This window comes from Staurois parvus, unplaced genomic scaffold (genome assembly GCF_062004578.1).
Source record: "Staurois parvus isolate SC_StPar_1 unplaced genomic scaffold, SC_StPar_1.0 ptg000352l, whole genome shotgun sequence".
In the NCBI taxonomy this organism is placed as follows: Eukaryota; Metazoa; Chordata; class Amphibia; order Anura; family Ranidae; genus Staurois; species Staurois parvus.
This window is the reverse complement of record NW_028318148.1, coordinates 1,610,176-1,637,256: the sequence shown is the minus strand read 5'-3', so window position 1 is coordinate 1,637,256 and position 27,081 is coordinate 1,610,176. Positions and strand designations below refer to the sequence as shown.

General features: G+C 45.1%; 1 protein-coding gene, 1 long non-coding RNA gene, 2 other non-coding genes and 1 pseudogene across 4 annotated transcripts; all 5 read left to right on the top strand.

Annotated features, from left to right (window-relative positions):
• Window positions 1-1,242: 1,242 nt before the first annotated feature.
• PIGV (phosphatidylinositol glycan anchor biosynthesis class V) lies at window positions 1,243-8,101 on the top strand. Its single transcript, XM_089684675.1, has 4 exons — window positions 1,243-1,377; window positions 3,189-3,297; window positions 3,448-4,539; window positions 7,775-8,101. Exons 2-4 carry the CDS (start codon window positions 3,217-3,219, stop codon window positions 8,015-8,017), a joined length of 1,416 nt encoding a protein of 471 aa, XP_089540801.1. The 5' UTR covers window positions 1,243-1,377; window positions 3,189-3,216; the 3' UTR covers window positions 8,018-8,101.
• A 1,032-nt stretch (window positions 8,102-9,133) lies between these two features.
• LOC149456654 (uncharacterized) lies at window positions 9,134-10,183 on the top strand (annotated as a pseudogene).
• Window positions 10,184-15,840: 5,657 nt separating this feature from the next.
• LOC149456651 (uncharacterized) lies at window positions 15,841-19,724 on the top strand. The gene is made up of 4 exons (XR_016313835.1): window positions 15,841-15,972; window positions 17,554-17,587; window positions 18,378-18,407; window positions 19,360-19,724. It is a non-coding gene; the product is annotated as an uncharacterized LOC149456651 (long non-coding RNA).
• LOC149456653 (small nucleolar RNA SNORA17) lies at window positions 17,620-17,751 on the top strand. Its single transcript, XR_016313836.1, has one exon. It is a non-coding gene; the product is annotated as a small nucleolar RNA SNORA17 (small nucleolar RNA).
• On the top strand, window positions 18,445-18,576 carry LOC149456652 (small nucleolar RNA SNORA17). The gene has a single exon (XR_016313837.1). It is a non-coding gene; the product is annotated as a small nucleolar RNA SNORA17 (small nucleolar RNA).
• Window positions 19,725-27,081: the final 7,357 nt, after the last annotated feature.

Genomic DNA, 27,081 nt, shown 5'->3' with positions numbered 1-27,081 from the left:
GTAGCAAGCAGGATTTTACTAAATGCAGCAGACCTTCAACGGATCAGTGTGAAGATTTCCATAGGATTTCATGGTCACGCAATTTTCTTTCACTTTTTTTTTTTTTTTTTACATTTCTATTTTATTTTTTATATTATTTATTTATATTTAACATACCGTTACCCTAGCAGTACAGTGTCACCATAGTGACACTGTACTACTTGTGGGGGGTGATGAAGATTTGTTTTTTTTTTTCCACAGATTTCACATGTAGTAAGCAATGATGTCAGCAAGTGACATCTTTCTTACTACTATTCAAGTGATCACTGATTGGCCAATCGGTGATCACATGATCGGGACCTCACATAGAGGTCCCGTACAGCGATCGGTGTTCTGCTATGTTCAGAGGACAGGGAGCACGCACAGGCAGTGAATGCGGGGACCATTTATAAATGGCAACCCGCTTCAGCATTGCTCCTGTCCTGCCGATTATGTACATGGGTAGAACGGGAAGTGTTTAATAACAAAAAGTCAAAAATATTGTTTTTTTTTGTTTTTTTTCAAAATTGTCGGACTTTCTTGTTTATAGCACAAAAAATAAACAACGCACAGGTGATCAAATACCACTGAAAGAAAGCTCTATTTGTCGGGAAAAAAGGACATACATTTCATTTGGGTGCAGCATTGCACGACCGCGCAATTGTTAAAGTAACGCAGCTCCATATTGTAAAAATTGGCCTGGTCAGGAAGAGAGGTAAATCCTCTGGAGGGCGAGTGGTTAAAGTGGTAATTAAAATCACTTAGTGTGTTATCTGCATTACAAAGCAGCCTCAGGATCTGTGCAATTCATATGTGTTCGGTTTTAAAGGGATGAGGTGGCAACCCTACTGAAATCACACTGTACAGAACTGCATGTGAATTACACAGGAATAGGCCCTAAATATTTTGTTGTCTATGTCCTAGATGAAATGTGTTTATGTAGATGAGATTTCCCTCTTCTGGTAATAACACAGGAAGTGAGAGGAAATCTCCCCAAAGTTAGGGGAAACCAACTCCTAGTTGTCACCAGAACAGATTTCCTCTAACCTCTTTTTCTGGTGACAACTGTAAAATGATTGATTTCCCATAACTTCCTGTTTCAGTGACATGGACACCCAGTGGGTGAATGTCCCTAGTGGGGAAACAAATCACACCATTGTGCAACTGTACACCTCTTCCTGGAGATGAAAGGGTTACGTGCAGACTGCTCTGGTCATGTGACCTTGTGACAACACCATGGAGGCGGTATTACAGCTGTATATGAATGTAAACAGGAAATGAATGCACTCAGGAAGGATCAGGTTCTCCCTCCTCATGTATTTCCTTGTGTGATGGTGCATTGCTGAAGCTCCTGGCCGGGTACGTACGTGAAGTGCAGACGTCATGGCTGACCATCCCTTTAATTCCAGATACAGCCTCTGGCCACCATTAGAATAGCACATCCCAGCATTGCACACTGGCATCCCTTTTGTTTCTGCCCCCCGTGTCCCTGCCATCTCTGTATAATAAAAGTAACATGTTGCCTGTGTGGAACTACAACTCCCAGCATGCCAAGTTAGCATGACTCCCAGCCCGGTATAACACCATGTCCCAGCTGGAGTCACCGCTGTGTTTGCAGAACTGTTCTTCATGTGGAACCAGATCAGAAGCTCTATGCAGCTCTATGGACAGGCAGTTCTTATTAGACCTGTGTCTGTTTACAACCGCCTACCTCCAAATCCATCCAGAAAAAAGTCCTTTAACATTTTGTGGACCTAAATGTGATAGATTGGAGGTAGCCGGATTTAAATGGACAGAAATCCATTTACATCCGTCCTGACACAGAGCCATCACAGGTCTGCCTGTGCCCACTGTGTAAATGACACAAACTGAAGGGGCACAGATGTCAAAAAACTGACATCTGTCCTGTTCAGCAGGAGATCTGCTCAAGGATTCCCTGCTGTTCAGAGTGTGAAAGAGCCTTTACAAGGGGCAGCAATCTCATGTGGCTGTTGCTGTATATTAATGTAATAATGTGGAATTCCAGCCAAAGCATGCTCTCCTTGTGTCTGTTTCCTCCGGGTACTCGGGTTTCCTCCCACCCTCCAAAGACATGCTGGTAGGTTAATTGGCTTTGGTCTGAATTTGCCCTAATATGTGTATGTATGAATGTGAGTTAGGAACCTTAGATTGTAAGCTCCTTGGGGCAGGGACTGATGTGAATGTACAACATATATATTATTATACAGGATTTATATAGCACCAACAGTTTGCTCAGCGCTTTACAATAAAACGGGAGACAATACAGCAACAATACAGTTCAATACAAGAGGGATAGGAGGGCCCTGCTCCTTGGAGCTTACAATCTAAGAGGGAGGGGCTAGTGGTACAAAGGGTAGTAACTGTGGGGGATGGACTGGTAGGAGGAATAGAAGAGTCGATTATTAGCTGAGGGCAGGATAGGCTTCCCTGAAGAGATAGGCTTTCAGAGAAGGCAGAGTAGGCGATAGTCTGATAAATTGGGGTAGAGAGTTCCAGAGGATAGGGGGAAGCTCTAGAGATGTCCTGGAGACGAGCATGGGAGGAGGAGACAAGGGAGCTAGAGAGCAGGAGGTCTTGCGAGGAGCGGAGAGTACGGTTTGGGTGATATTTGGATACAAGATTGGTGATGTAATTTGGGGCAGAGTTATAAATGGCTTTATATGTTATTGTTAATGTTTTGAACTTTATCCATTGTGCAATGGGAAGCCAGTGGAGGGATTGGCAGAGAGGGGTGGCAGATACAGAACGGTTAGTAAGGTGGATGAGTCTGGCAGCAGCATTCATGATAGACTGAAGAGGGGAGAGCCTGCGATGAGGTAAATATACGTAAAGCACTGCGTAAATTGACAGCACTGTATAAGTACCTGTAATAAATATAAAAAGCATTCCTTTGGGGAGATTTCCCCTCATTTCCTATCAAGGGGATGGTGATCACCAGAACAGGAAGTGAGGTTAAATTTCACCATCAGGCATCCAACAGAATTAAAAACCTGACTGACTTTCTAATGCTGGCCATGTCCATCTATGTCAAAATAAAAATTTCAGTTTTAAGTACACAGACATAACTCTTTTTTTCTCTATGGCACAAAATGCATTAGCTTGATCTGTATTTCTCCATCATTCAAGTTACATTTTCTCTGTCCCTCCAGATATACACTTTGTGGTAGCCATCAGGAAATGTGGGGAAGCCATGACCCGTTTGTGCATGAGATCATACGCTTCTCTTTGTCTTGTCGTGGCCTCACCTTGATGATGCAGGTAAGAAGATTATATTTTGTAAATGCATGTATATTTTTTAGTTAAAGTTGATTTCTCTTCACATCACCTTGACAGGAAGTGAGAAGAAATCTCCCTGATAGTGGAACAGACTGTTTATAAATTCTAATGGTGTTTCTGTGATTCTTCCAGGTTTTGTTCAATCTCCTGATACCAGACCACACCGCTGATGCCTTTTCTCCACCACGACCACCTCCAAGTTCTCTTGGTGACCACATAGCAGAGCTCCTTCTGAGAGGTTTGGGCCGCTGGGATGCAGAACACTTTCTATTCATAGCAGAGCATGGCTATGAATATGAACACAACACGGCTTTCTTCCCACTGCTCCCAATGGTTATCACAGGGCTGGCACGGGGGCCTCTTCTGCCCTTGGCAGGGGTGCTAACCTTGAGGAGTCGGTTGCTGCTTTCCTCCGCCCTCCTAAACTGTGCTTGCTCAACCCTGGCTGCAGTCTTTTTATACCTCCTGGGACGTATGACTCTGCAGTCCCGACGTACGGCCTTCCTGGCTGCACTTTTATTTTGTATGAGTCCTATTTCAGTCTTCATGACTGTTGCCTACTCAGAGAGCCTGTTTGCCATGGCCACATTCAGCGGTTTGTGGCAGTTGCAGAAGAATCGATTGCTAGCTGGCAGTGCGCTTCTCTCGCTGGCTACGGCAGCCCGTTCCAATGGACTGGTGAATGCTGGCTTCTTGGTACACTCTGGGATGAAGGTGTTTTTACAGCCGAGTGGTCGTTGTGGGCCATTGATGAAAAGACTGTGTGGAATTTTTATAATGATTCTACCCTTTGCTGTTTTCCAAGGGTATTGTTATTATAGATTTTGCTTCCCATCCTTCGGAGAAGGTCACCTACCTGAAGAGCTCATACAACTGGCAAAAGACAAGGGATACCGAGTGCGTGGAGAGCCAGCTCCTGTCTGGTGTTCGTACCATTTTCCACTGGCGTATTCCCACATCCAGAGTGAATACTGGGGTGTTGGACTCTTCCGCTACTTCCAGCTACGGCAGATACCCAACTTCCTTTTGGCTACCCCAGTCATATTTCTTGGGATCTGTGCAACATTCAGATATATTTCCTCTAACATGGTACTATGCAGCACTCTGGGGTTATGGAATGTGCGGAAAAAGGACAACTATGGATTCTATGGACCTCAAGTGTTTGTCTATGTTGCTCAACTCTTCTTCCTGACAGCATTTGGAGCGCTGTGCATGCATGTGCAGGTATAAGACCAAGAACAACCCTTGATGCTGGGGTGTAGCTAGAAGGAGAATGGTGATTTCGTAACATTCACACTTTAAAATGACCTGTGCTATATCCATGTTTCCTTTTACAGTGTCCCAACCAGCAGCACATACCTTTCCACTGCCATTTATCAAGAATGCGTCTTGATAAAGTATGAAAGCGTATGTGATTCATTCCCCTCTCTCTCATGTGACAGCACTGGTGCTTGGCAACTCAGAGACACAGTGAAGTCACAGGGGGACTGGAACAGATTCTGCAGGTTTGTGTGAGTTCTATGTCTAAACATACAAAGGATGACTTCTCTTCACTATATGTGGCCAAATAAAGCGCTACATTGACAGCTACAGCTGTCAATCACCGTGTCCCGGCCGGAGATTCCCCATCGGCCCCAGCAATCTTTGAGTATCACTGACGTGGGAGAGGTCTGTATGTAAACAATACAGATCTCTCCCCTGTCAGTTCCAGCACACTGCTTTGTATTGCTCTGCATAGCACAGCAATACAAAGCAGCATGCATAAATAGTAAGGCCACATAGTAAAACAGCACACAGTTAAACCTTTGATCGCCCCAGATGTTAACCCCTTTCTGCCCAGTGTCAATAGTACAGTGTCAGTGTCAGTGTCAATAGTACAGTGTCAGTGTCAATAGTACAGTGTCAGTTATTAGCACTGGACACTCTATTAGTGTCAATGGGGATGTCAGTGGTAGTTAGTCAGTTCCCCCCTCCCAGTGTCAGAATGCCCGCCACAGTCCCGCTATAAGTTGCTGATTGCCGCCATTACTAGTATACAAAAAAAAATTCCAGTATATATACCGCCATTTGTAGACGCTATGACTTTCACGTAAACCAATTTATTTACACTTATTGGGATTTTATCTTTAGCAAAGACATGTAGCAGAATACATTTTGGCCTAAATTTATGACGAAATTAGATTTTACCTGATATGTTTTATAGCAAAAATTAAAAAATATTGGATTTTTTTTCAAAATTGTCGGTATTTTTTTGTTTAAAAAATAAAAACTGCAGAGGCGATCAAATACCACCGAAAGACAGCTCAATTTGTGGGAAAAAAAGGACATAAATTTTATTTGGGTGCAGTGTTGCATGATTGTCAGTTAAAGTAACGCAGAGCCGTATCGCAAAAAACGGCCTGGTCAGGAAAGGGGGGTAAATCCTCTGAAGGGCAAGTGTTTAAAAAAAGGGTATGTCCATTTTTTGGTGAAATGCCAGCATGTTACTGTGCTTGCAGTAACACACCAGACAGGTGGAAAGGTGGCCTTACAGTCACACTTCATAAACAAGAGGGCAAATGTCAGTGTTTTACAAAATCACATTATTACTTTAATGAGTTGTTTATATACTGCGTCATGTGGGCCCCTCTGCGTCGGATCACATACATGTACATCCAGGTAGGGGGCACACATGTGTGCCCCGCCACCGTGGCTGTGCTGCTATTTGCTTCAGTACATGCAGATCAGTGGGTCCCACCACTCTCACACAGCCCAGCCAGCACATCCACCACCCATCGCTCCTTGCACAAAAGGGAGAGGAGAGAGCATTGATCTGTTCCACCTCCTCCTGCCCCTGTCTCTGCCCCGTCTACACTGCAGTCTCCTATGTGCAGCTGGAGCTGTGCCTGAAAAAGGAGATTTAAGCCAGCAACCAGCAGATCCATTGTGGCTGCATGACTGATGCTTCTGCCTGAGCCTTCAGATTCCAGCCTGGGGCGAGTGAGCAGTTCACTGAATATTCCCCATCTCCCTCCTTTCTGTACACCACCTCCCCTTTGTTCTTCCAGGAGCTTTACACACTTGCCTAGCTGATTGCATGTCCAGTTAGCACTTAGGGACAACTAACTCTGATGTAAGGGGACAATCTACTGGATTCTGATGTAAAGGGACATTCTGTTGAACGCCGATGTAAGGGGCCACTCTGTAGACTCTGATGTAAGGTGGTGGAATTCTGGGGACACTGATGTAAGGGGGGACTCTGTATAGGGGGAAAGCTGGGGACTTTGATGTAAGGGAATACTCTGATGTGAATGTGGTGCTCATCTTGACTGCTGCAGTCCATATGTTGTTTTGTTTTTTACTTGCTCCTGACCCCAGTACTCTATACATTATGCTGTACATAGACCTGATCAAGGTCTTCATTGTCTCAACAGTTGCTGGTTTTATTCCAATTTTCTTTAAGGTGGGCTCAGTAAGGCAGCACATACATTAGTAATTTTTTTTGTTTAACAAAAAAAAAAAAATGAGCCGATTCTCCCATCCACATATTCAAGATGGATGAGGGTATCACTCCTGCTGAGGTATTGTGTTCTGATAGCTGGGAGACTTCCCTGCTGTCAGAATACACTGATCACTACTGCCAGCCACAGCCAGCAGCACTGATTAAGTGGAAAGTTTTCTAGAGGCTGGTTGTACAGACGTCAATCGGTAGATCAACCTTTGTACAACCAGCCTTCCCATAAATGGATCATAATTCAGCCAGTGCCTAAGATAAAAATATCCTTTTTGTGTGCATAAAAACAAATCCTTTGTCCTGAGGTTTATTTGTATCTGTGAGACTTAGTAGGTTCAGATTCTGTTCAATCCCCCTTTAAGACCCCCTACTGGCCAGACGCAGAACTTTTTCTGTTCTGTCCCAGGGTGCTCCATGTCTTTCATAATTCTAGTCTTGTTCACATTTTGTTATGCTGTCTTGACATTTTAATTGTAAGCCAGTCAGATTACTTGTTATGAGTACTGTTAATATTGTCAATGTTTACATATTGTTTATACTGTTTAAAGTTTTCCTTCAGAAACATATTATACATTTTCTGCCCTGCGACTTGTACACTGCCATAATGACCCCTGTACTCTCCCCTGTTGTTGACCTCCCATCCTCTGCCCACCTGACATTTTTTACTGCACGCCCAAATCAGACGAGCTAGACCCGGCCCTGGTTAGATCTAAGGCCTAGGCAGTGATCACATGATCTCTGACTACCCATCATTACTAAAGATCATTTACTGTGTTCAGTCAGCAGGGAATAACTGGAATCGTAGAGTGACTTCTCTTAGGCAGGACTTCTAAAAGTTTAAAACAGAAAATACTTGAATGCTCCCCATATACAGTATGCATTTAATGGTATTTTATTAGTTGAGATGTGTATGATGTAAGAATTTTCAGAAACCATTTATGCCAGACATTTTTTTCTCTTGTACAGGTTGTCACCCGACTACTCTTCTCTTCCTGTCCTGTGCTCCTCTGGTTTTGCTCTCATATGATTGAGGAGAATGAGCCTTGGATATGGGGCTTGCAGAGAAATAAGGAGGCTTCCAATCCAGTTGTTCGCTTGCTCCGGGCCTGGAACTCACTGCAAACACGGACGCAGATTCTGCTGGGCTATTTCTTAGGGTACTGGGTGATTGGGACAGCCTTACATGTCAATTTCCTCCCATGGACGTAACACACAGAGGGCTGTTGGGATGTGGAAATAATTGTATATAATGGCTGTGGATACATTGTAAATAAATGTGGATGTAAAGGTGAACCGTCTTTTGCTGTTGGGCTTCTGGCAAACCACCTGAAGACTCCCTGTACAAACATAGATGTCATCTAGGATGGTACAAGCTTTCCAATGATGCTGCGTTATCATACATGGCCATAGATTTTGGAAAGAAGGGTTCAAACTCTGGTTGTTTTTGTTGCTCTCTGTGTCCTCTTTGGAGATATTTTCCTTTATTTCCTGTCCTGTAGACACAGAACCGGATTAAGAACATCATGGGCCTGGTGCTGAGGATTATGGGGGGCCTTTTTGTAGAAAAAAATGAAAATGCAAACAATTTCTTGTTAAAACAAATTAAATGTTTACAAAATTTAAATAGAGAGGGGTTGGTGAGAGGGGGGGATAGTAAGGGGGAGAGAGAAAGAGAGGGGTGAGAGAAAGAGAGATGGGCAGAGCATGAAATAAAAGGGGGGGGGAGAGATAGAGGAGGGTGAGAGAGAGGGGTGGAGGGTGAGAGGCAAAGGGGGGTGAGAGAGAGGGGTGGAGGGTGAGAGATAAAAGGGGGGTGAGAGAGAGGGGCAGAGGGTGAAATATAAGGGGGGGGGGAAGATAGAGGAGGGTGATGGAAGGGCAGAGGGTGAAATAAAAGGGGGGGAGATAGAGGAGGGCGAGAGAGAGGGCTGGAGGGTGAGAGAGAGGGGCAGAGGGTGAAATATAGAAGGGTGGAGGGAGGAGGGGGATGTGAGGAAGAAGAGAGGGGGTGCGAGGGAGACAGAGGGGGGTGAGAGAGGGGCAGAGGGTGAAATAGAAGGGGGGGGGGCAATATGGCTTCTGTTGTGAGCTTCTGTTAACAGATGTTCAGTCCGCTCTGCAGCACCTTCACCCATCACCTCAGCACATCCTCACCCACACAGCGCACCTAGTGATAGCTCTCTTTAGCCTTGTGAGCCACAGACAGCCTATCAGGAGGCAGCAAAGTAGACTCCACTTCTATATTCTCTCCCAATTGTGGTTTGCAAGCTACAATGAGGGCTCCCGTCACCTTTATAGAGAAAGGGAGCCTTGACTGATGGGGGCATGGCAGGGAGTTGGGTGTGGTTACACGTGATATGTAAATTGTCCAAAGAATATTAATCATATGGTGTGAGGAGAGGGGGGTGGGGCCTGAACTTACTTATAAGGATGTTCTGAGGTAAAATCTTGACATTTGAAGAACTACATTTGGAAGAGTTGGGAATCTTCTTGCCTTTCTTTATATATTCGTCTGCACTTGTCTTGATTTCAGGTTCCTCTCCACCCCTGATTTGGATCATCGGGGATTCTTTCATTTATTGGGCTTCCCGCCCTGCAGAAGTTCGGAGCTACAGAAAAAATTTGGGATTTGCCTGTGAAGTCGCCAGACTCCATTGGCATGGGTTGTGAGGTGTATACTGTTAGCAAGTACTACCAGAATGCATACGTCTCCACTCCCATGTTTATGGCCCCATTATCATGGTCCTCCATGCTGGGGGGGAACAACGTCGGTTACTCCCGTTCGGTCAATTTAATTTCTGCCATCAAAAAGGACATTGCCCATTGTTATGCAGTTTTTAACAACTTAGTTATTGTTTGGTGTGCTATTGTTCCTCGATTGGTGTGGGCCCACCATATTCCGGGCCCATGCTTGGAATGTTTTTGTTGGAAAGTTAATGCTCAAGTGTCCAAATTTGTTCGGAGCATTGGAGGAATTGTGGTTCTCCCATAGAGATTTGGAGGGTGTGAATGATGGTTTGCTGAGGCCGGATGGCATTGACCTGAATGATATTGGCCTTGATATGTTTAATCTAGGCCTTCAGCATGGTATGGAATGGGCACTGGCTGTGGTGGGGCGCTTGTCAGTTAACCGCTGACGTGCGGGTGGCGGATAAACGTTGCTGTAATGGGCTATACCATTGATTGGAAGTTGGAATTGGTCTAATGTCTGTCCAGCACTTATGGCAAGGACAGACCTCTTTAGACTTGTTTAACCTAATGGTAAAATGTGCTTACAGTACAACTGTGATTGGCACTGGTTAAAATGGTTTTATTTGAAAATGGTTTGTGTTTGAATTCAAATAAAGCTGTGGCCTTGCCTCTTTTCCAGCTAAATTATACTACGTGTGTCTTCTTATATGGGCAAGGTTAAGGTATTATCAGTTAGGATTCAAGCCTATGCTCCTCAGCAGTCATGAAAATGGGGGATGTAGAGCGGGGATTGGGGGGAAAAGCATGGCAAACGGGGCGCATGTCTGACATCCCATTAGCGCATAATGTCCGCCCATCCTACGCCCCATTAGTGCCTAACTTCCGCACATCCTGCACCCTATTAACGCCTAACTTCCTCACATCCTGCACCCTATTAACGCCTAACTTCCGCACATCCTGCACCCCAATAATGCCTAACTTCCGCCCATCCTACGCCCCATTAGCACCTAACGTCCGCCCATCCTACGCCCCATTAGCACCTAACTTCCGCCCATCCTACGCCCCATTAGCACTTAACTTCCGCCCATCCTACGCCCCAGTAGCACCTAACTTCCGCCCATCCTACGCCCCATTAGCACCTAACTTCCGCCCATCCTGCGCCCAATTTCTCCTTACAGCACCCAGTTCTGCTTCTCTCACTGTAGCCGACAAACCCCACCCACCACCTCTAGAACTAGAGCACCGCCCTTAAGGACTTTTAGCGAATCAGGAAGCGGCTAGGAGAGAAAAGCAAGACAGCGCTCTAGAGGCACAAGTTAGGGTATGATAAATCGTAAGTTCAGTGTTAATGTGGCTCTGGCTATGAGTCCTTTTAGCCCAGCACAATCACGTTTTTGCCTGTAGTAATCCCACATCCCTGCTAACTTGTAGAAGCAGAGCACTGCCCTCAGGACAGAATATGGGCAGCCATTCTGCCTTGCCGCTTTCTGATTCGCCAATGGTGCGCTGGACATGTAAAAGTTAGTGGTGGGCATGAATATAGTGCAGGTTAGGGGAAGAGAAGAAGTGTGTCATCTGACTATTAAAACTCCCATAGACCTTGGCTTGTCATAGTGTGTATGTGTAGATAACATTCCCTCCTATGAGCCCCCATCCCGGCCACAAATATCCAAAAGGAAACTCTCCCCAGCTGGTTATAGATACAGCATATATTACAATGGCCATACACATTACAACCTCTGCTCCATCTTTAGATTTCTTAACACCTATGTACTGTGATGGGGGACATACCTAGGTATGTAACACCGAGCAGATTACTTCTAATCATCCCCCCCCCTCCTCCCTTCCTCCAGGGTCACCATCACCCCACAACTTTTTATGTAAAAATTAAAGAATAATAATGTATTTGCCACACCCCTAAATGTTCCACCCAATGTAGTGGGGTGCGTTCCCCAACCTATATTAATTGTGCCAGAAAAACTGAACCAGAAGAGGGGAATAAACAGCACTCAGATCATACAATTAATTTTTATAAATCAAATCCCCAACTAGTCTACCCCTTCCCTCCCCATGGCATGGTTAAATCCTGGCAATTGTCTGCAATCTCTCAGGAGACATTGTTCGGTTAGTTGCGGCTAGATTACTTATTCCTAATAAATAAATGATTACAATGATTTTACCTATTTCCATCCTGAGGGTATCACAGTCTCTGACCAGTAAATATATCTGGCCTTGTTCTACCTTCTAGACATGTATATATCATTACATATGCACATGTACACAGCAATAAATACAATTGTCTCAATCAGAATATTGGTTCCCAATCAAATGGGAGCCCAGAGCCTGTAATCCGAGTCTTTCATATTCAATAACTGGACTGAGTGGATGATTTGAACCGTCCATCATTCCTGATCACAATATTGGTCACCATGTTTGTACCAATCAAAAACCTGAAAATCCACAATTCTGTCCAGCAGATCATCCAGTAAATCCAGTAAAAGACACCAAGGGCTCTTTCATCCTAGCTGCTGGGGAAACGTGGGGGTTGTGTGGTGGTAGAACCAAGCAGCTTAGCCACTGTTTTACTGTCCCCTGGCCACCTCCCAGAATTCTAACATTGCAGTCTGACAGAGATGTACACATGCTATGGCTGCAATGCTTCTCTTTGTTGCATTTTTAACTCATGCTGCAAAGTTGCCACCTGTCAGACTTGCTCATTAAGATCAATAATATTACATTGCAACTGCGAGCCAAATGCTTGCGCCATGGCCTTGAAGTGGAAAATTGCTATTTACAAAAAAAAAAAAAGGGTTCAAGAAGCACTGCTCTTGCTTCTATAGCACCCTCTGAAAAGTGATCCACCACAGATAATTTTTTAGAGGATGGACTCCCTTTAAGGGAGAGGGACAGCAAGAGTTGAATACACTCCATGGAACTGGACATGATTCAGCAGCTACGGCTGTGTAAGAAAGATCTTCCCTTGTTATAAATTGGCACAAGGTAACTGGCAAAAAGATCTTAAAGCAATGCAACATGTATCAGTCCTCCACACGGATACACAGTGACAGAAGGTGGCACTGCACTCTATCAAGCTGCCTCTCAGACTCTGATACAAATAGACTGTGGGGTTGATTTACTAAAGGAAAATAGACTGTGAACTTTGCAGAGTGCAGTTGCTCCAGAGCTCAGAGAAGGAGGTAAGGATTTAATTTGCAATGCTACCCAATCACGTGCAAGGAAAATTTTCAAAAATGCACAGACAACCCGAATGAAGTTTGTTGCTAGCAGCAGCCAAAATACTTTTCCCATCATCATGTCTCTTATGAGAGGTGCCTGGAAAAGGATGGATGAGTGAGGGGAAGTTATGGGTACATTCCTATGGATGGATTTAAATTGCACATCACAGACAGTTATGTGAATACTCTATGGGATGGATTTACTAAAGGCAAATAGATTGCTCCAGAGCTTAGTAAGTGAGGTGACGCTTCAGTTTGCAGAATACCCAATCATGTGCAAGAAAATTACAGCATTTTTGCTTGCACGTGATTGGATGATGGAAGTCAGCAGCGCTTCACCTCATTTACTAAGCTCTGGAGCAACTGCACCTGCAGAGTGCAGCTGCACTTTGCAAAGTGCACAGTCTATTTACCTTTGTGCTTGCAAGTGCAGTTGTGTGCTTTGCAAGTGCAGTTGCTCCAGAGCTTAGTAAATAAGGTGACTTTCAACATCCAATCATGTGCAAGCAAAAATGCTGTAATTTTCTTGCACATGATTGGGTATTCTGCAAACTGAAGCGTCACCTCACTTACTAAGCTCTGGAGCAATCTATTTGCCTTTAGTAAATCCATCCCATAGAGTATTCACATAACTGTCTGTGATGTGCAATTTAAATCCATCCATAGGAATGTACCCATAACTTCCCCTCACTCATCCATCCTTTTCCAGGCACCTCTCATAAGAGACATGATGATGGGAAAAGTATTTTGGCTGCTGCTAGCAACAAACTTCATTCGGGTTGTCTGTCCATCAGGCACAACCCCACACCCTGGGAGTCAAACGTCACATTGACGCGGTTAGTTCCAAACCGGAACTTCCTCAGGATGTCTCTCCACTCTGTCCCGATCTGATGGGTACTGACGGGCGCAACTGCTGGGCAGCACTTATGGGTGGCACTGATGAGTGGCACTGCTGGCACTAGTGCGTGGCACTGCTAGGCACTGATGGGCGGCACTGATGATCTCCATTCTATCCTGATCTACCTATCCTATCCCGATTTCCTCATTCTGTTCTGATCTCCCCATTCTGTCCCGATCTCTCCGTTCTATCCCAATCTCCCCATCCTATCCCAAACGTCTCAATTGTATTCCGATCTCTCCATTCTATCCCGATCTCCCCATTCTATCCCAATCCCCCCACTCTGTCCCGATCTCTCAACCCTATCTCGATCTCCCCACTCTGTCCCGATCTCCCATCCCAACCTCCCCAGTCTATCCTGATCTCCCCATCCTATCCCGAACTTCTCAATTATATCCCGATCTCTCAATTCTATTCCGATCTCCCAATTCTATCCTGATCTCCCCACTCTGTCCCAGTCTCCCCACTCTATCCCAATCTCCCCACCCTATCCCAATCTCCCCACTCTATCCCAATCGCCCCACCCTATCCCAATCTCCCCACTCTATTCCAATCTCCCCACCCTATCCCGATCTCCCCACTCTATCCCGATCTCCCCATCCTATCCTGAACTTCTCCATTCTATCCCGATCTCCCCATTCTATCCCGATCTCCCCACTCTGTCCCGATCTCTCCACCCTATCCCGATCTCCCCATCCTATCCCGAACTTCTCAATTATATCCCGATCTCTCAATTCTATTCTGATCTCCCCACTCTATCCCGATCTCCCCACTCTATCCCAATCTCCCCACCCTATCCCGATCTCCCCACTCTGTCCCGATCTCCCCATCCTATCCGGAACTTCTCAGTTCTATCCCGATCTCTCCATTCTATCCTGATCTCCCCACTCTGTCCCAATCACCCCACTCTGTCCCGATCTCCATCCCAACCTCCCCAGTCTATCCTGAACTTCTCAATTCTATCCCGATCTCTCAATTCTATTCTGATCTCCCAATTCTATCCTGATCTCCCCACTCTGTCCCAGTCTCCTCACTCTATCCAAATCTCCCCACCCTATCCCAATCTCCCCACCCTATCCCGATGTCCCCATCCTATCCAGAACTTCTCAATTCTACCCTGATCTCCCCATTCTATCCCGATCTCCCCATCCTATCCAGAACTTCTCAATTCTATCCTGATCTCCCCACTCTGTCCCGATCTCCCCACTCTGTCCCGATCTCCCCACTCTATCCCGATCTCCCTATTCTATCCCGAAAATCTCAATTCTATCCCGATCTCCCCATCCTATCCAGAACTTCTCAATTCTATCCCGATCTCCCCACTCTATCCCAATCTCCCCATCCTATCCCGAAAATCTCAATTCTATCCTGATCTCCCCACTCTGTCCCAATCTCTCCATTCCAGGGGTGGACTGACCATTTGGAAACTCTGGCACTTCCCAAGGGCCCGGGGTCAGTAGAGGGCCCCATGAGATGCCCCTGGTACCTTTTTCATAGGCTTTTTTGAGTTTGGACAAGGACACAGGGGCCCCATGATCCCCTATTTCCCGGGGGCCCCATGAGTTGTCAGTCCGCCCCTGGTCCATTCTATCCTGATCTCCCCACTCTGTCTCAATCACCCCACTCTGTCCCAATCTCTCCACTCTATCCCAATCTCCCCACTCTGTCCCGATCTCCCCACTCTGTCCCAATATCCATCCCGATCTCCCCACTCTACCTTGATCTCTTCACCCTATTCCGATCATCCCACCCTATTCCGATTATCCCACCCTAACCCGATCTCCGCACCCTATCCCGATCATCCCACCCTATCCCGATCTCCCCACCCTACCCCGATCATCCCACCCTATCCCGATCTCCCCACCCTATCCCGATCATCCCACCCTATCCCGATCTCCCCACCCTATCCCGATCATCCCACCCTATCCCGATCATCCCACCCTATCCCGATCTCCCCACCCTATCCCGATCATCCCACCCTATCCCGATCTCCCCACCCTATCCCGATCATCCCACCCTATTCCGATCTCCCCACCCTATTCCGATCATCCCACCCTATCCCAAACTCCCCACCCTATCCCGATCATCCCACCCTATCCCAATCTCCTCAGATTGGCTGTGATTATTGATACATTGTAGCTGGTTCTGTTCTCCGGGAACCCCCGCCATCTAGCGGTGAACAGCAGGTACGTTTGGTGGGATAGGTCCCTCCGGCGCTCCGTACTCGGCTATATAAAGCCTGGCCGCCCAGCACGCTGCCTTTCCCTTCGCAGTCCAGGCTGATGGAAGGAGTTTGGGGGAGGTGGCTGAACAGGGCCCGCTGGCGGGTGTACGGCGCGGTGAGTACCCACGTGGGGCTGATCAGGAAGGGAATGAAGGAGTGATCTCCGGGAGGTGGGAGACTTCACCTAGGAGATCATCCTGCAGCAGAGTCCATCTACATAGAGCAGCAATGGAGTACACCAGAGCCGGGCATTGTCTCATCTCTATAGGGTGGGAGTGTTATGGAACTACAAGTCTCAGCAGTGCTGGGGGAAGCGCCTCCTTGTTTGCTGGACACAGGACAATCCACGTGTAATGGAGTCATTGGAAGTCTGTTCTCAGTGACAAGTGGATTTAACTTCCAGTTTTTAGGCAAAATTAAAAATCGGCACAAGGGACTTCCCTCCCTGTCAGATGTGTTCCTTTGCTGCTGTCTTGTCACCTGAAATCTTCCTCTGGCCATCCCCCTAAACCATAGGCTTCTGGTGCAGTGGGGGGTAAAGGCTGGGTTCAGTTGGGAGGAAAAAAAAATATTTCTTTTTGCAGGTAAAGTGCCTGCAGAATGTTGCAGGATCCCTTCATCTGACATGTGATCATGTGTCACATGCCTGATGAAGGGGTCCTGCAAGACTCTGAAACATTGCCTTGCTGTAACTATGTGATCGTTTGGACCCATATTGGTGATTCTCGGTGTGCTGGTGACGTTCTCCCTTGCTGATTCTGTTTGGTTCCAGCCGATGTTTGCTACAGCACCCACTTATACACACAGAGACATTTTTAATGCAGGAATGTGTGCGTTTGGATTGTACACTTGCATGTAGGCCTGGTCACTGTCACATGGGGAAGAGTAGAACATCATTAATGCTGTGCCGGCACCAACACTGACCAAGTCTTTTTAGGGTTTAGACCTGCAACGTTTGGGTTCTTAGACCAGTGGTCTCCAAACTGCAGCCAATTGCTTGCCTTTATGTGGCCCTTGGACACCAACAATGAGGCACCATTCCTTCCACTTACATTAATGGGGCACTATTCCTTCCCCTGATACCAGCAATTGGCATTATATTCCTCCTAATACAAGGTTTTCTCAGACTGACACTTAACAGTGAAGCGGCATTCCTCCCCTTGAAACCAATTATAACGCACTATTCCTCACTCACTATCATATGAATGAAGCCTTGCATACTCCCATTGACGCCAAAGCATTTGCTACTCCTGCTGGCTACATTCTGACCCCCCCCCCCATAGTCTGAAGGACTGTAAACTGGCCCTTTTTTCGGAAAGTTTGGAAACCCCTGATTCCGACCATAGAGATGATCGTACGTACTGGTCATCTCTATGGTTAGCTGGCAGAACTGGTGGGATGGGAGAGCCTGGCAAAGGTGACAAGGGGGACCCCATGTTAAAGCAATCAAGCGGCTGCTTGGGTTGCCTTTACTTTTTTTTTTTTTTCCCCCCTCAGCATCGCCAGCTGAAACAAACTATACCAGGGTCATGACTGCAGCCTTGGCACTAGCATAATCCCTTCAACCAGAGGATGTACCAGTATGTCCTTTTGGGGGAAGGGGTTATAGTACACCTGTCACTGGAAAATGGTATCGACTGTCATTGCTGACCTCCCAATTCCCTGTGTTGGTATTAATGCTATTCTTTTATTTCAGGATGATCTGCAGCCCAGAATAAAGTAATGGACAGGTACGCATCATCTGACGCATATTATTCAATATTTTGCCCCTAGAGGCGTTGCAGACATGACAACGGTTTTATGTCTGTGTCATTAGGTGGCAGAGAGTAGAGTGGCTGTGTCTACACTCGGTGCTCAACTTGTGGGCATTAAGAATGATTACCAGCCAGACAACTGATCACCAATGCAGTGCTTGTGTGCTGTACTTCTGTGATTTGCTAGGCTATGGGGCTGATTTACTAAAATTGGAGCGTGCAGAATCTGGTGCAGCTCTGCATAGAAACCAATCCGCTTCCAGATTTGTTTTGCCAAATCTTAATTGAACAAGCTGAAGTTAGAAGCTGGCAACCATCCACAGCTGCACCAGGTTTTGTACTCCAGTTTTAGTAAATCAACCCCTATGTCACATTGATGTGATTTGTGGTGGGGGCATTATAATGTAAGCACCTCTGGTGCAGAGACTGATGGGGATAGCTGGGTATTGTCAGTCCAGAGCTAGAGAAAGTGGTTTAATTGGCACAGACCTCAGATGGTTTAGCTATAAAGCACATAAATGGTTGTATGAGAATCTAGCAACAGAGATCATGTTATACACTCTGGTTTACCTGTTAACCATTTGAATTCTTAAAGGGACAAATTTCATCTTGAATATCTCCTTTCCCAAGATTTATTCTGGGCGTTTGATTCCATTTAATACTAAAGTTTTGTTGTGTTCCTTTTTTTTTTTTTTTTTTTTTTTTTTTTTCGTATAATGAAAATTGATATATCCACACTAAATGCTGACACTGCCTTATTTTCCAGGTGTTCCTCAGCCTTGGTTTCGTCAGTCAGGTAGGTTGCTCCTAAAGTTCATCCCTCTGTATATGGTTTTGCCCCTAGAGGCGTTGCAGACATGACATTGGTTTCATGTTTGTGTCATTAGGTGGCATAGAACACTGTGGCTGCGTCTACGCTCGGTGCCTGAATTTTAGGCATTCAGAATGATTACCAGCCAGACATGTATTAGAAATGCTGTTATTGGTTACTGGCTGTGATGAATCACATGATCAAAGGCTGTTCTATTGAGCTAATCGTTGTAATTTGACAGTGAGCATTTAAAGCAATGTTGCTTGTCATAGAAATATATTCTTCCTTTAGCTGGCCATACACTATATAGATGTCTTCCCTTTCAGCCTGCAAAATGAATGTGGGGGAAAAAAAGATGTCTCTTCTGGTACTGTTTTTGACTGTTGCTGCCAACTGTCAAAATACCAAACGGTGCCTGCATTTGATCTAATACAGGTGTTTAGACAGCACATTTGTTCAGCAGGAAAGGGCTGACAGGGCAACTCACTGAATTTTCTGCCTGTTTAGGTGCCTAACATTTGATCCATGTATGGGCAATCTATTAAGTAGCAGAGAGACTGCCACAATATGCTGGAGTAATTTTCAGCATCTGTGTAAGCAAAACATGAAAATCTATGGTGCACGAGGAGTCTTGGCACCCAAAACACTTGTTGGTAGGTAGTCCCCCTGTTGTATATCACTACAGGACACTAGGACCAAGCTTCTGACACACCCAAGAGTGTTGGATCCTTATGATTTCTTCAGCCAGTGTTACTTTTCAAGAGCAAAGACCAGTGAGAGGACAGGTGTGCATTGTTTTCTTGGTATGGAATCTTTAATCTAGGGGCCCTTATTGCTGAGAAATTAGACATTGTTGTGGAGTGCATGGACTTTACTGAACAAAAAACATACTTCCCTGCTGTCAGAAGTAACTTTTTTTTTTTTTTTTCTCCTCCAGGTACTGAAGGTGTGGCAGCCAGGTCAGCAAATCTATGCATGGTGCCTGCTATATAGGTAGTGGACTGGCTACCAGCCATGCACTAGGACTGCTGTTGACAGTGAAGCAATGGGATGTTGTAACAGTTAACCAGTCTTAAATGTAGCTGCAGTTTGTCTTGTATGAAGAGAATTCTTTAGGGTGAGTAGACCAAATGGTTCTAGATTCTGTGGTGCCTATAGAAGTGGAATCGATATCGTGGAGTGGATTGGTGGGTATGATTACTATGTATTGCCTACAGATTGCTCTCCAGCTTAAATTTCATCGTATTGGAATCTTCTGTAATTTTATGCTTGTTTTTGTTTGAATAAAAGTCTTAAAGCAAATGGTATCTTTGTCTTTTTAAATCCTTAAAGTGGGTGTAAATGTAGTTCTTTTAAAAGAAGAACCTAATTTTTCACCATGTAATTTTCAAGGCTAGTTGACACAACATTATGACTGATGGGTTGTGGCGCCATTCATATTGATTGGTGTTCATTGTAATTTGGGGGTTTAAGAGGGGGATAGGAGATTTCCTGATTAGGGCCTATTTGGGCAGAACAATGGCTTGGTGGTTAGCAATTCTGCCTTGCCTCATTGGGGTCTTCAGTTAAAGTGGAATTACCGTATTTTCCGGCGTATAAGATGACTTTTCAACCCCTGAAAATCTTCTGAAAAGTCGGGGGTCGTCTTATACGCCGGTGCGTGCCGGTGTCAGGGTGGCACTTTTTTGAGGGGCGGCGCTGCCCCCCCTCCTCCTCCAGCGGACACTAAGTACAGGGGTGGGCAGAGGGGCTGCTGTACGCTACCTGGCTCCGGTCCCACGACGATCCGGTCCAGGGAGCGCGGCTGCTCCTTCTTTCAGTTCGGCCGCTCGATGGTCACACGGCCGCTTGGCTCCGCCTCCTCACCGGTGATTGGGTGCCAGCACTGGAAAGGCACACAGGCGACCAATCACCGGCGAGGAGGCGGAGCCGAGCGGCCCCGCGAAAATCGAGTGGCCGAACTGGAAGAAGGAACAGCCGCTCCTCTCCCCCACTGACACGAACGATGGGGCACTATTCCTCCTCTACACTGACACCAACGATGAGGCACTGTTCTCCCCACTGACACCAATGATGGGGCACTGTTCGTTCTCCCCACTGACACCAATGATGGGGCACTGTTCGTTCTCCCCACTGACACCAATGATGGGGCACTGTTCGTTCTCCCCACTGACACCAATGATGGGGCACTGTTCGTTCTCCCCACTGACACCAATGATGGGGCACTGTTCGTTCTCCCCACTGACACCAATGATGGGGCACTGTTCGTTCTCCCCACTGACACCAATGATGGGGCACTGTTCGTTCTCCCCACTGACACCAATGATGGTGTGCAATTCTTCCCACTGACTAATGATGGGGCGCTATTCCTCACACACTGACACTAATGATGGGGCACCATCATTGGTGTCAGTGGGAGGAATAGTGCCCCATCATTGGTGTCAGTGGATGAAATGGTGCCCCATCATTGGTGTCAGTGGGAGGAGTAGTGCCTCATCATTGGTGTCAGTGGGAGGAATAGCACCCCATCATTGGAATACCATACTGAAATAGCATACCATATTGAAATCAAATCTGATATTTTTTTATTTGGTGTGCGTTGGAAGAGGGGTAGTCTTATACGGCGAGTATAGCTCAAACCCTATATTTTAACAGGAAAAGTAGGGGGTCGTCTTATACGCCCAGTCGTCTTATACGGCGGAAAATACGGTACTATATTTAACCACTAAAGAGCTGACCCATAGCAGATATACTGCTACTGGGTGGCTCCACTGTGCCAAATCACATAAAAATGTGATTTTGCATATCCGAGTAGGAGGCGTGTGTGCCACCCTACCTGCGCCATTATTTGCTGCTGGATATGTCAATCGCCGGGTCTTAGCTGGCGATTCCTGGCCGGGACTCTGATCTTCAGTAGGGCTGAGGGGAGAGATCTGTCTGTAAACACAGATCTGTCCTGTCAGCATGGACATGCTGCTTTGTAGCTGCACAGCTAAGATACAAAGCAGAATGTCTTCCAAGTAAAACACTTTGCTCACCCCAGATGTTCAGCCCCTTCTTGTCCAGTGTCATTAGTACAGTCGGTGCTTTTTATCACTGTATTCATGTCAGTGGCAGTCAGTCAGTTCCCACTGCAGTCCTGCTATAAGTTGCTGATTGCTACCACTATTAGTATAAAATAAGAGTATTATACCTTTCACTTAAACCAATTGGTATACAGTTTTGTTTTTTAAGACTGAGCAGAATACATTTTGTTCAAACCAAAAAACTTTGTTTTTAATATTCAAAGCAAACTCATCCATCCATGTCTCCATGCTTTATTTTGCTGAGAAATCACTTAAAATAACACCCTAGCATTTCTGACTGGCCATTTTGAGTAAGGGCAGATTCATGTAACTTTGGAATCTGTCTACTCTTAGTCCAGGCAGGAGGGCTTAGCGGAGAGAATCCCTCCTGAAGACTCCTGGGATGTATATTTCCCTAGGCCTGGAAACCAGGAAATAACTGAGGATATGTGAACAGTTTAAAAGTAAATTATATACTTATCTGTATTAATGCTAGCAGCATGAGGATTTAAGTAAATGAGTGTTTAAATCCCAGTGAGGACACCTATCTGCATGGAGTTTGCACTGTGGGTTTTTTCCTTCACTCCAGACATGCTGTTAAGCTGACTGCCTCCTATCTCATATTATCCCTAGTATATTCTATGGGTATGCCCCAGATGGCTGCCTCACCATCTTATTGTGTAGCCTGTATACTCAGTGCTATATAAATATCTGACATTTCACTGAGTCTCCAGGGGGGGGAAGCACTATATTAAACACATCCTGATGGGGAAACATCCATTAATCTTAAATCTGCTGCTTTATAAAGGTTTTAATACATGAAGTTCCTTTTTAGTCAGGCATTTTGTATTGGATGATTTGTCTCCACTCCTCTTCCTCTTGTCACCTGTTACTTTGGATGGAGACAACACTCACTGTAGGTATGTTCAGCTGTTGCCTGTTCTGAGGAAAGGCCTACAACTGTTGGGAGTGCAAAGCAGCTGGAAGAGAGAAGTGGTGCCAAGAGCCAAAAAAAAGAAATGAATTGTGAATAGTCATGGCAGTAGCTTGATGCACACTGCTCTAGCGGATTAATTCAGGTACAGCTTAAGGGCCCATTTACTACTTTGCAGTTCCTTAAGGCAGCCTATTGAAGAAAAATAAACCTAGTGCAACACTCTGCCCTAGTGCAATGAAAAATGCAGGAACATGCTACATGTGAAGTGACTAGAAGTGTAAATATGCAATCCTAATAACTCATTTATTCAGGGAAGCCACCTCCACCTAAAAACCTGTACTTGAGTCTCCATCTGATCATCCCCTGGAGCTATTACCTTTTTGTACCATCTTCCCCTCCTTTTTATATTGTAAACTCCCATGAGCAGGGCCCACCTATTCCTTCTGGCTTGAACTGTATTGTGATTGTACTGCCCCCTTTATATTGTAAACTGTTGGCACTATATAAATCCTGCATGATAAAAATTGCATGCTACCTTTTTGGGGAGGAGATGTAAGCTACCACAGGGTATTTTCAAGGCTTTGTTCACCTTTTTATAAATAAAATGGACTATGTAGTGAGGGGGCCTCACTAGGGGTAAAACTATTTATTGCACTTGCCATGCCTATTGCAGAATGCCTAAATCCTGGCAGAAAAATGTTTAATATTGGCTAGTTGCTAGGATGTGGCATATTGAGCGCTCACCCCTAGCATTAGGGGTACACTGCCATCATTCTGGCATTTTGTCTGGCTGTATAGTATCTCTGCTGGTATCATGGGAAGGAATCTGAGTTGAGCACTCATGGGGTAAGGTAGGGGTCATTAGTACTTCCCTAGTTCCCTGCTGATTGAGCCATGCTACCTTTTTTGGCCAGGTATTGGAAAGATGGTTTGGTGTTGGTGGTGATGGAGGGGGTGCACCTAATATCACTATGCATTTAGAAACCCACTGTGAGCACAAGGCCACAAATTCCTTGAGTGTTCTAAGCATTGCCTTATGGACCAGGCCATTTAGTTGAGATGGGGGCAATTTTTTTTTCACCAGGCTGCAAGGCTTAACCATTGTACATACAGCCTTGGCCAAAAGTTTTGAGTGACACAAATGTTAATTTTCCGTCTTCTTCAGTGTTTAGGTCCTTTTTTTTTAGCAGGTGTTACTATGGTATAATTACAAGCATTTCAAAAGTGTCAAAGGCCTTTAATGAAAATTTAAGTTTATGCAAAGTTAATATTTGCAGTGTTGATCCTTTTTTCAAGACATCCGCAATTTGCCCCAGAATGCTGTCAATTAACTTCTGGGCCACATCCTGACTGATGGCATCCCATTCTTGCATAATCTTTGCTTGGAGTGTTTTTTTTTTTTTTTGGGGTGGGTGGTTGTTCACCTGCCCCTTGAGTATTGACCAAAGGTTCTCAGTTGGATTAAGGTCTGGGGAGTTTCCTGGTCATGGGCAACAAAACATAAATTTTGGGTCCAAGTCACTTAGTTATCACTTTTGCCTTATGGCAAGGTGCTCCATCCTGCTGGAAAAGGCATTGTTCATCACCAAACTCTTCTTGGATGGTTGGGAGAAATTGTTCTCGGAAGAATGTTTGTTTTTGTACCATTCTTCATTTATGGCTGATAAGCAACCCCCACACATGAATGATCTCAGGATGCTTTACTGTTGGCATGACACAGGATTGATGGGTGTACTCACCTTTTTCTTCTCTGGACAAGGTTTTTCTAGATGCCCCAAACAGTTGGAAATGTGATTCATCATAGAAAATTACTTTACCTCAGCAGTCCAATCCCTGTACATTTTGCAGAATATCGGTGTCCCTGATGTTTTTCATGGAGAGAAGCGGCTGCTTTGCTGCCCTTCTTGACAGCAGGCCGTCCTCCAAAAGTCTTCTCACTGTGTGTGCAGAAGTACTCACACCTGCCTACTTCCTTTCCTGAGCAAACTCTGCACTGGTGGTGCCCCGATCCTGCAGCTGCATCAATTTTAGGAGATGGTCCTGGTGCTTGCTGGACTTTGAGTGCCCTGAAGCCTTCTTCACAACAATTGAACCTCTCTCCTTGAAGTTCTTGATGAACCAATAAATGGTTGCTTTAAGTGTAATCTTAGTAGCAGCAATATCCTTTCATGTGAATCCCTTTTGTGCAAAGCAATGATGACGGCACATGTTTCCTTGTAGGTAAATTATTATTATCCAGGATTTATATAGTGCCAACAGTGTGCTCAGTGCTTTACAATATAATGGGAGACAATACAGTTCAATACAAGAGGGCCCTGCTCCTTGGAGCTTACAATCTAGGAGGGAGGGGCTAGTGGGTAATTAATATTTGTCATTCTCAAAACCTTTTGCCAAGGCTGTATGCTGGCACTTTTTTTTTTTGTGTTACTCTCCCATGTTTCACTGTATGTTCTATGCATTATTTTACACCAAGGGAGATTTACTAAAATTGGAGCGCTCAGAGTCTCGTGCAGCTGTGTATGGTAGTCAATCACCTTCTAATTTTTAGCTTGTTCAATTAGGCTTTGAGAGAAAAAAAAGCCTGGAAGCTGATTGGTTTCTATGCAGAACTGCAACAGATTTTGCATGTTCTAATTTTAGTAAATGATCCACACAGTGGTCAGTTTTGTGACTGTGCTGGGAGCTAATCCAATGATCAAGCTTGTGCTGACATATATCCCCCTGCACGGCCATTCACTGGGAAGATCAGTGCACTGCAACTTCTCCCCCAGCTCCTCATGCAACTTGGCATTGAATTGTAATCGCTTATATAATGGGGGGGGGGAAGGTTACCTGTATTTTGTTTTTTTTTGTTTGTGTGTGTTTTTTTTTTTTTTTTCTTTTTTTATTATGTAGGCACAAATATTTTGCCTTTTCATTTTCTATTTTAACACTTGCTTACTGGGCACATTTACCCCCTTCCTGTCCAGGCCAATTTTCAGTGCTGTTGCACTTTGACAATTGCGCAGTCATGCATCATTGTACCCATATGAATTTTTTTTTTTTTTGGGACAGAGCTTTCTTTTGGTGGTATTTAATCACCTCTGGGTTTTTTTTATTTTTTGCTAAACAAACCAAAAACAACTGAAAATTTTTGGTTTTTTTTTTCTTAGTTTCTGTTATAAAATTTTGTAAATAAGTGATTTTCTCCTTTCACTAATGTGTGCTAATGAGGTGGCAGTGATGGGCATCACTGACCACTGAAAGGCAGCACTCATATGACACTGATAGGTAACACTGGCACTGATATGTGGCATTGATGTGCACGGGTCAGCGGCATTGAGGGGGCTACACTGATGTACACTAATCATCAGTGCCCTGATGATCAGTGTACATGTCCCCTCCACGGAACGCCGATTACCGGCTCTCCTCTTGAGCTGTCAGCGTGACAGCTCGTGAGGAGAAGAGCGCCGATAACTCTCATTTCCTTTATACACATCGATAAAATGGTAAATGAGCGCTAGAGATGGTAGCTGGCATAAAAGATCAAACCTCTCACCCTTAAAATAATAAATAGTAAAAAATGCAGTGCACAAATAAATAGGTTTCTAGTATATCAAACATATATAAATAGAACACAGCTAATAGCGTTTATAAACGCATGTGAGATGAGCTGATGCTCAGTCCAGTAAGAAAATAATTTAGATTTTGAGAAGTGTCACACAAGGGTGCAAAGTTTCGCAGGATAGGAATGCAGCTATGTAAGGCCCTTTGAAAACATGCAAGTGCACGAAATGCATTAGGGAGGAGCCAAGCCAGTGATACCAGACTGCCTGAGCCATGAGGGAGGGTGACGGCCATCTTGGATTTTGTGTTCACATTCCTGTATACCATAGCTGCATTCCTATGAGCCAGATGTGGGTTTACTATGTTCAATTTTATGATTCTGCTGCTGATTTAATAAACTTACTGCACTATATAGCACTTTCTTCTCTGGCTCATTTATTTTGATCCAGAGAGTGTTAGTGGAGAGGAGGCTGTGGGCAGACGTGTTTACCAGATGTACCCCGTTTATCCCAGGAGGATGATGACCAGGAGTGGTCTTGATTACTCAAAAGCGCTATAATTTGTGTTAGTGCAACTTACCCCCCTTTTCCACATGCACCTGATGCTCGAATCTGCACCATTTTGAAGTTTTAGCCTGTCACTGATACACTGTGTTGCGCCTATCAGCGCAACTTTGCACCCTTGTGTGACACTTCTTAAAATCTAAATTATTTTCATACTGGACTGAGCAGCAGCTCATATCACATGCGTTTATAAACGCTATTTGTGTTCTATTTATATATGTTTGATGTACTAGAAACCTATTTATTTGTGCGCTGCATTTTTTAATATTTATCCTTTATATACATGTGATCAGTTGTGATTAGACACAGCTGATCACATGACAGAGCCAACGTCATCGGCTCTTTCCCCTGATCGGTGATCTGCTGTATCCCAGGGACACAGCGCAGCACCGATCGCTGCACGTTGCTGAGGATGCGCATGCGCGGTTATAGTGGGAGGATGTCACGACATCCTCCCAGAACGAGAGAACCGCCACCTGTCTGTCATTTCCTTATAGGGCAGGAGGTGGTTAAACTGGGTTGTTTTACAAGGTGAGGATTTACATACT

Excerpts from the sequence above, each read along its gene's own strand:
- PIGV (XM_089684675.1), top strand. The coding sequence starts at position 3,217 with ATGTGGGGAAGCCATGACCCGTTTGTGCATGAGATCATACGCTTCTCT. Across the intron at positions 3,298-3,447 it reads GCCTCACCTTGATGATGCAG|GTTTTGTTCAATCTCCTGAT; the intron begins GTAAGAAGATTA and ends TGATTCTTCCAG. Across the intron at positions 4,540-7,774 it reads CGCTGTGCATGCATGTGCAG|GTTGTCACCCGACTACTCTT; the intron begins GTATAAGACCAA and ends TCTCTTGTACAG.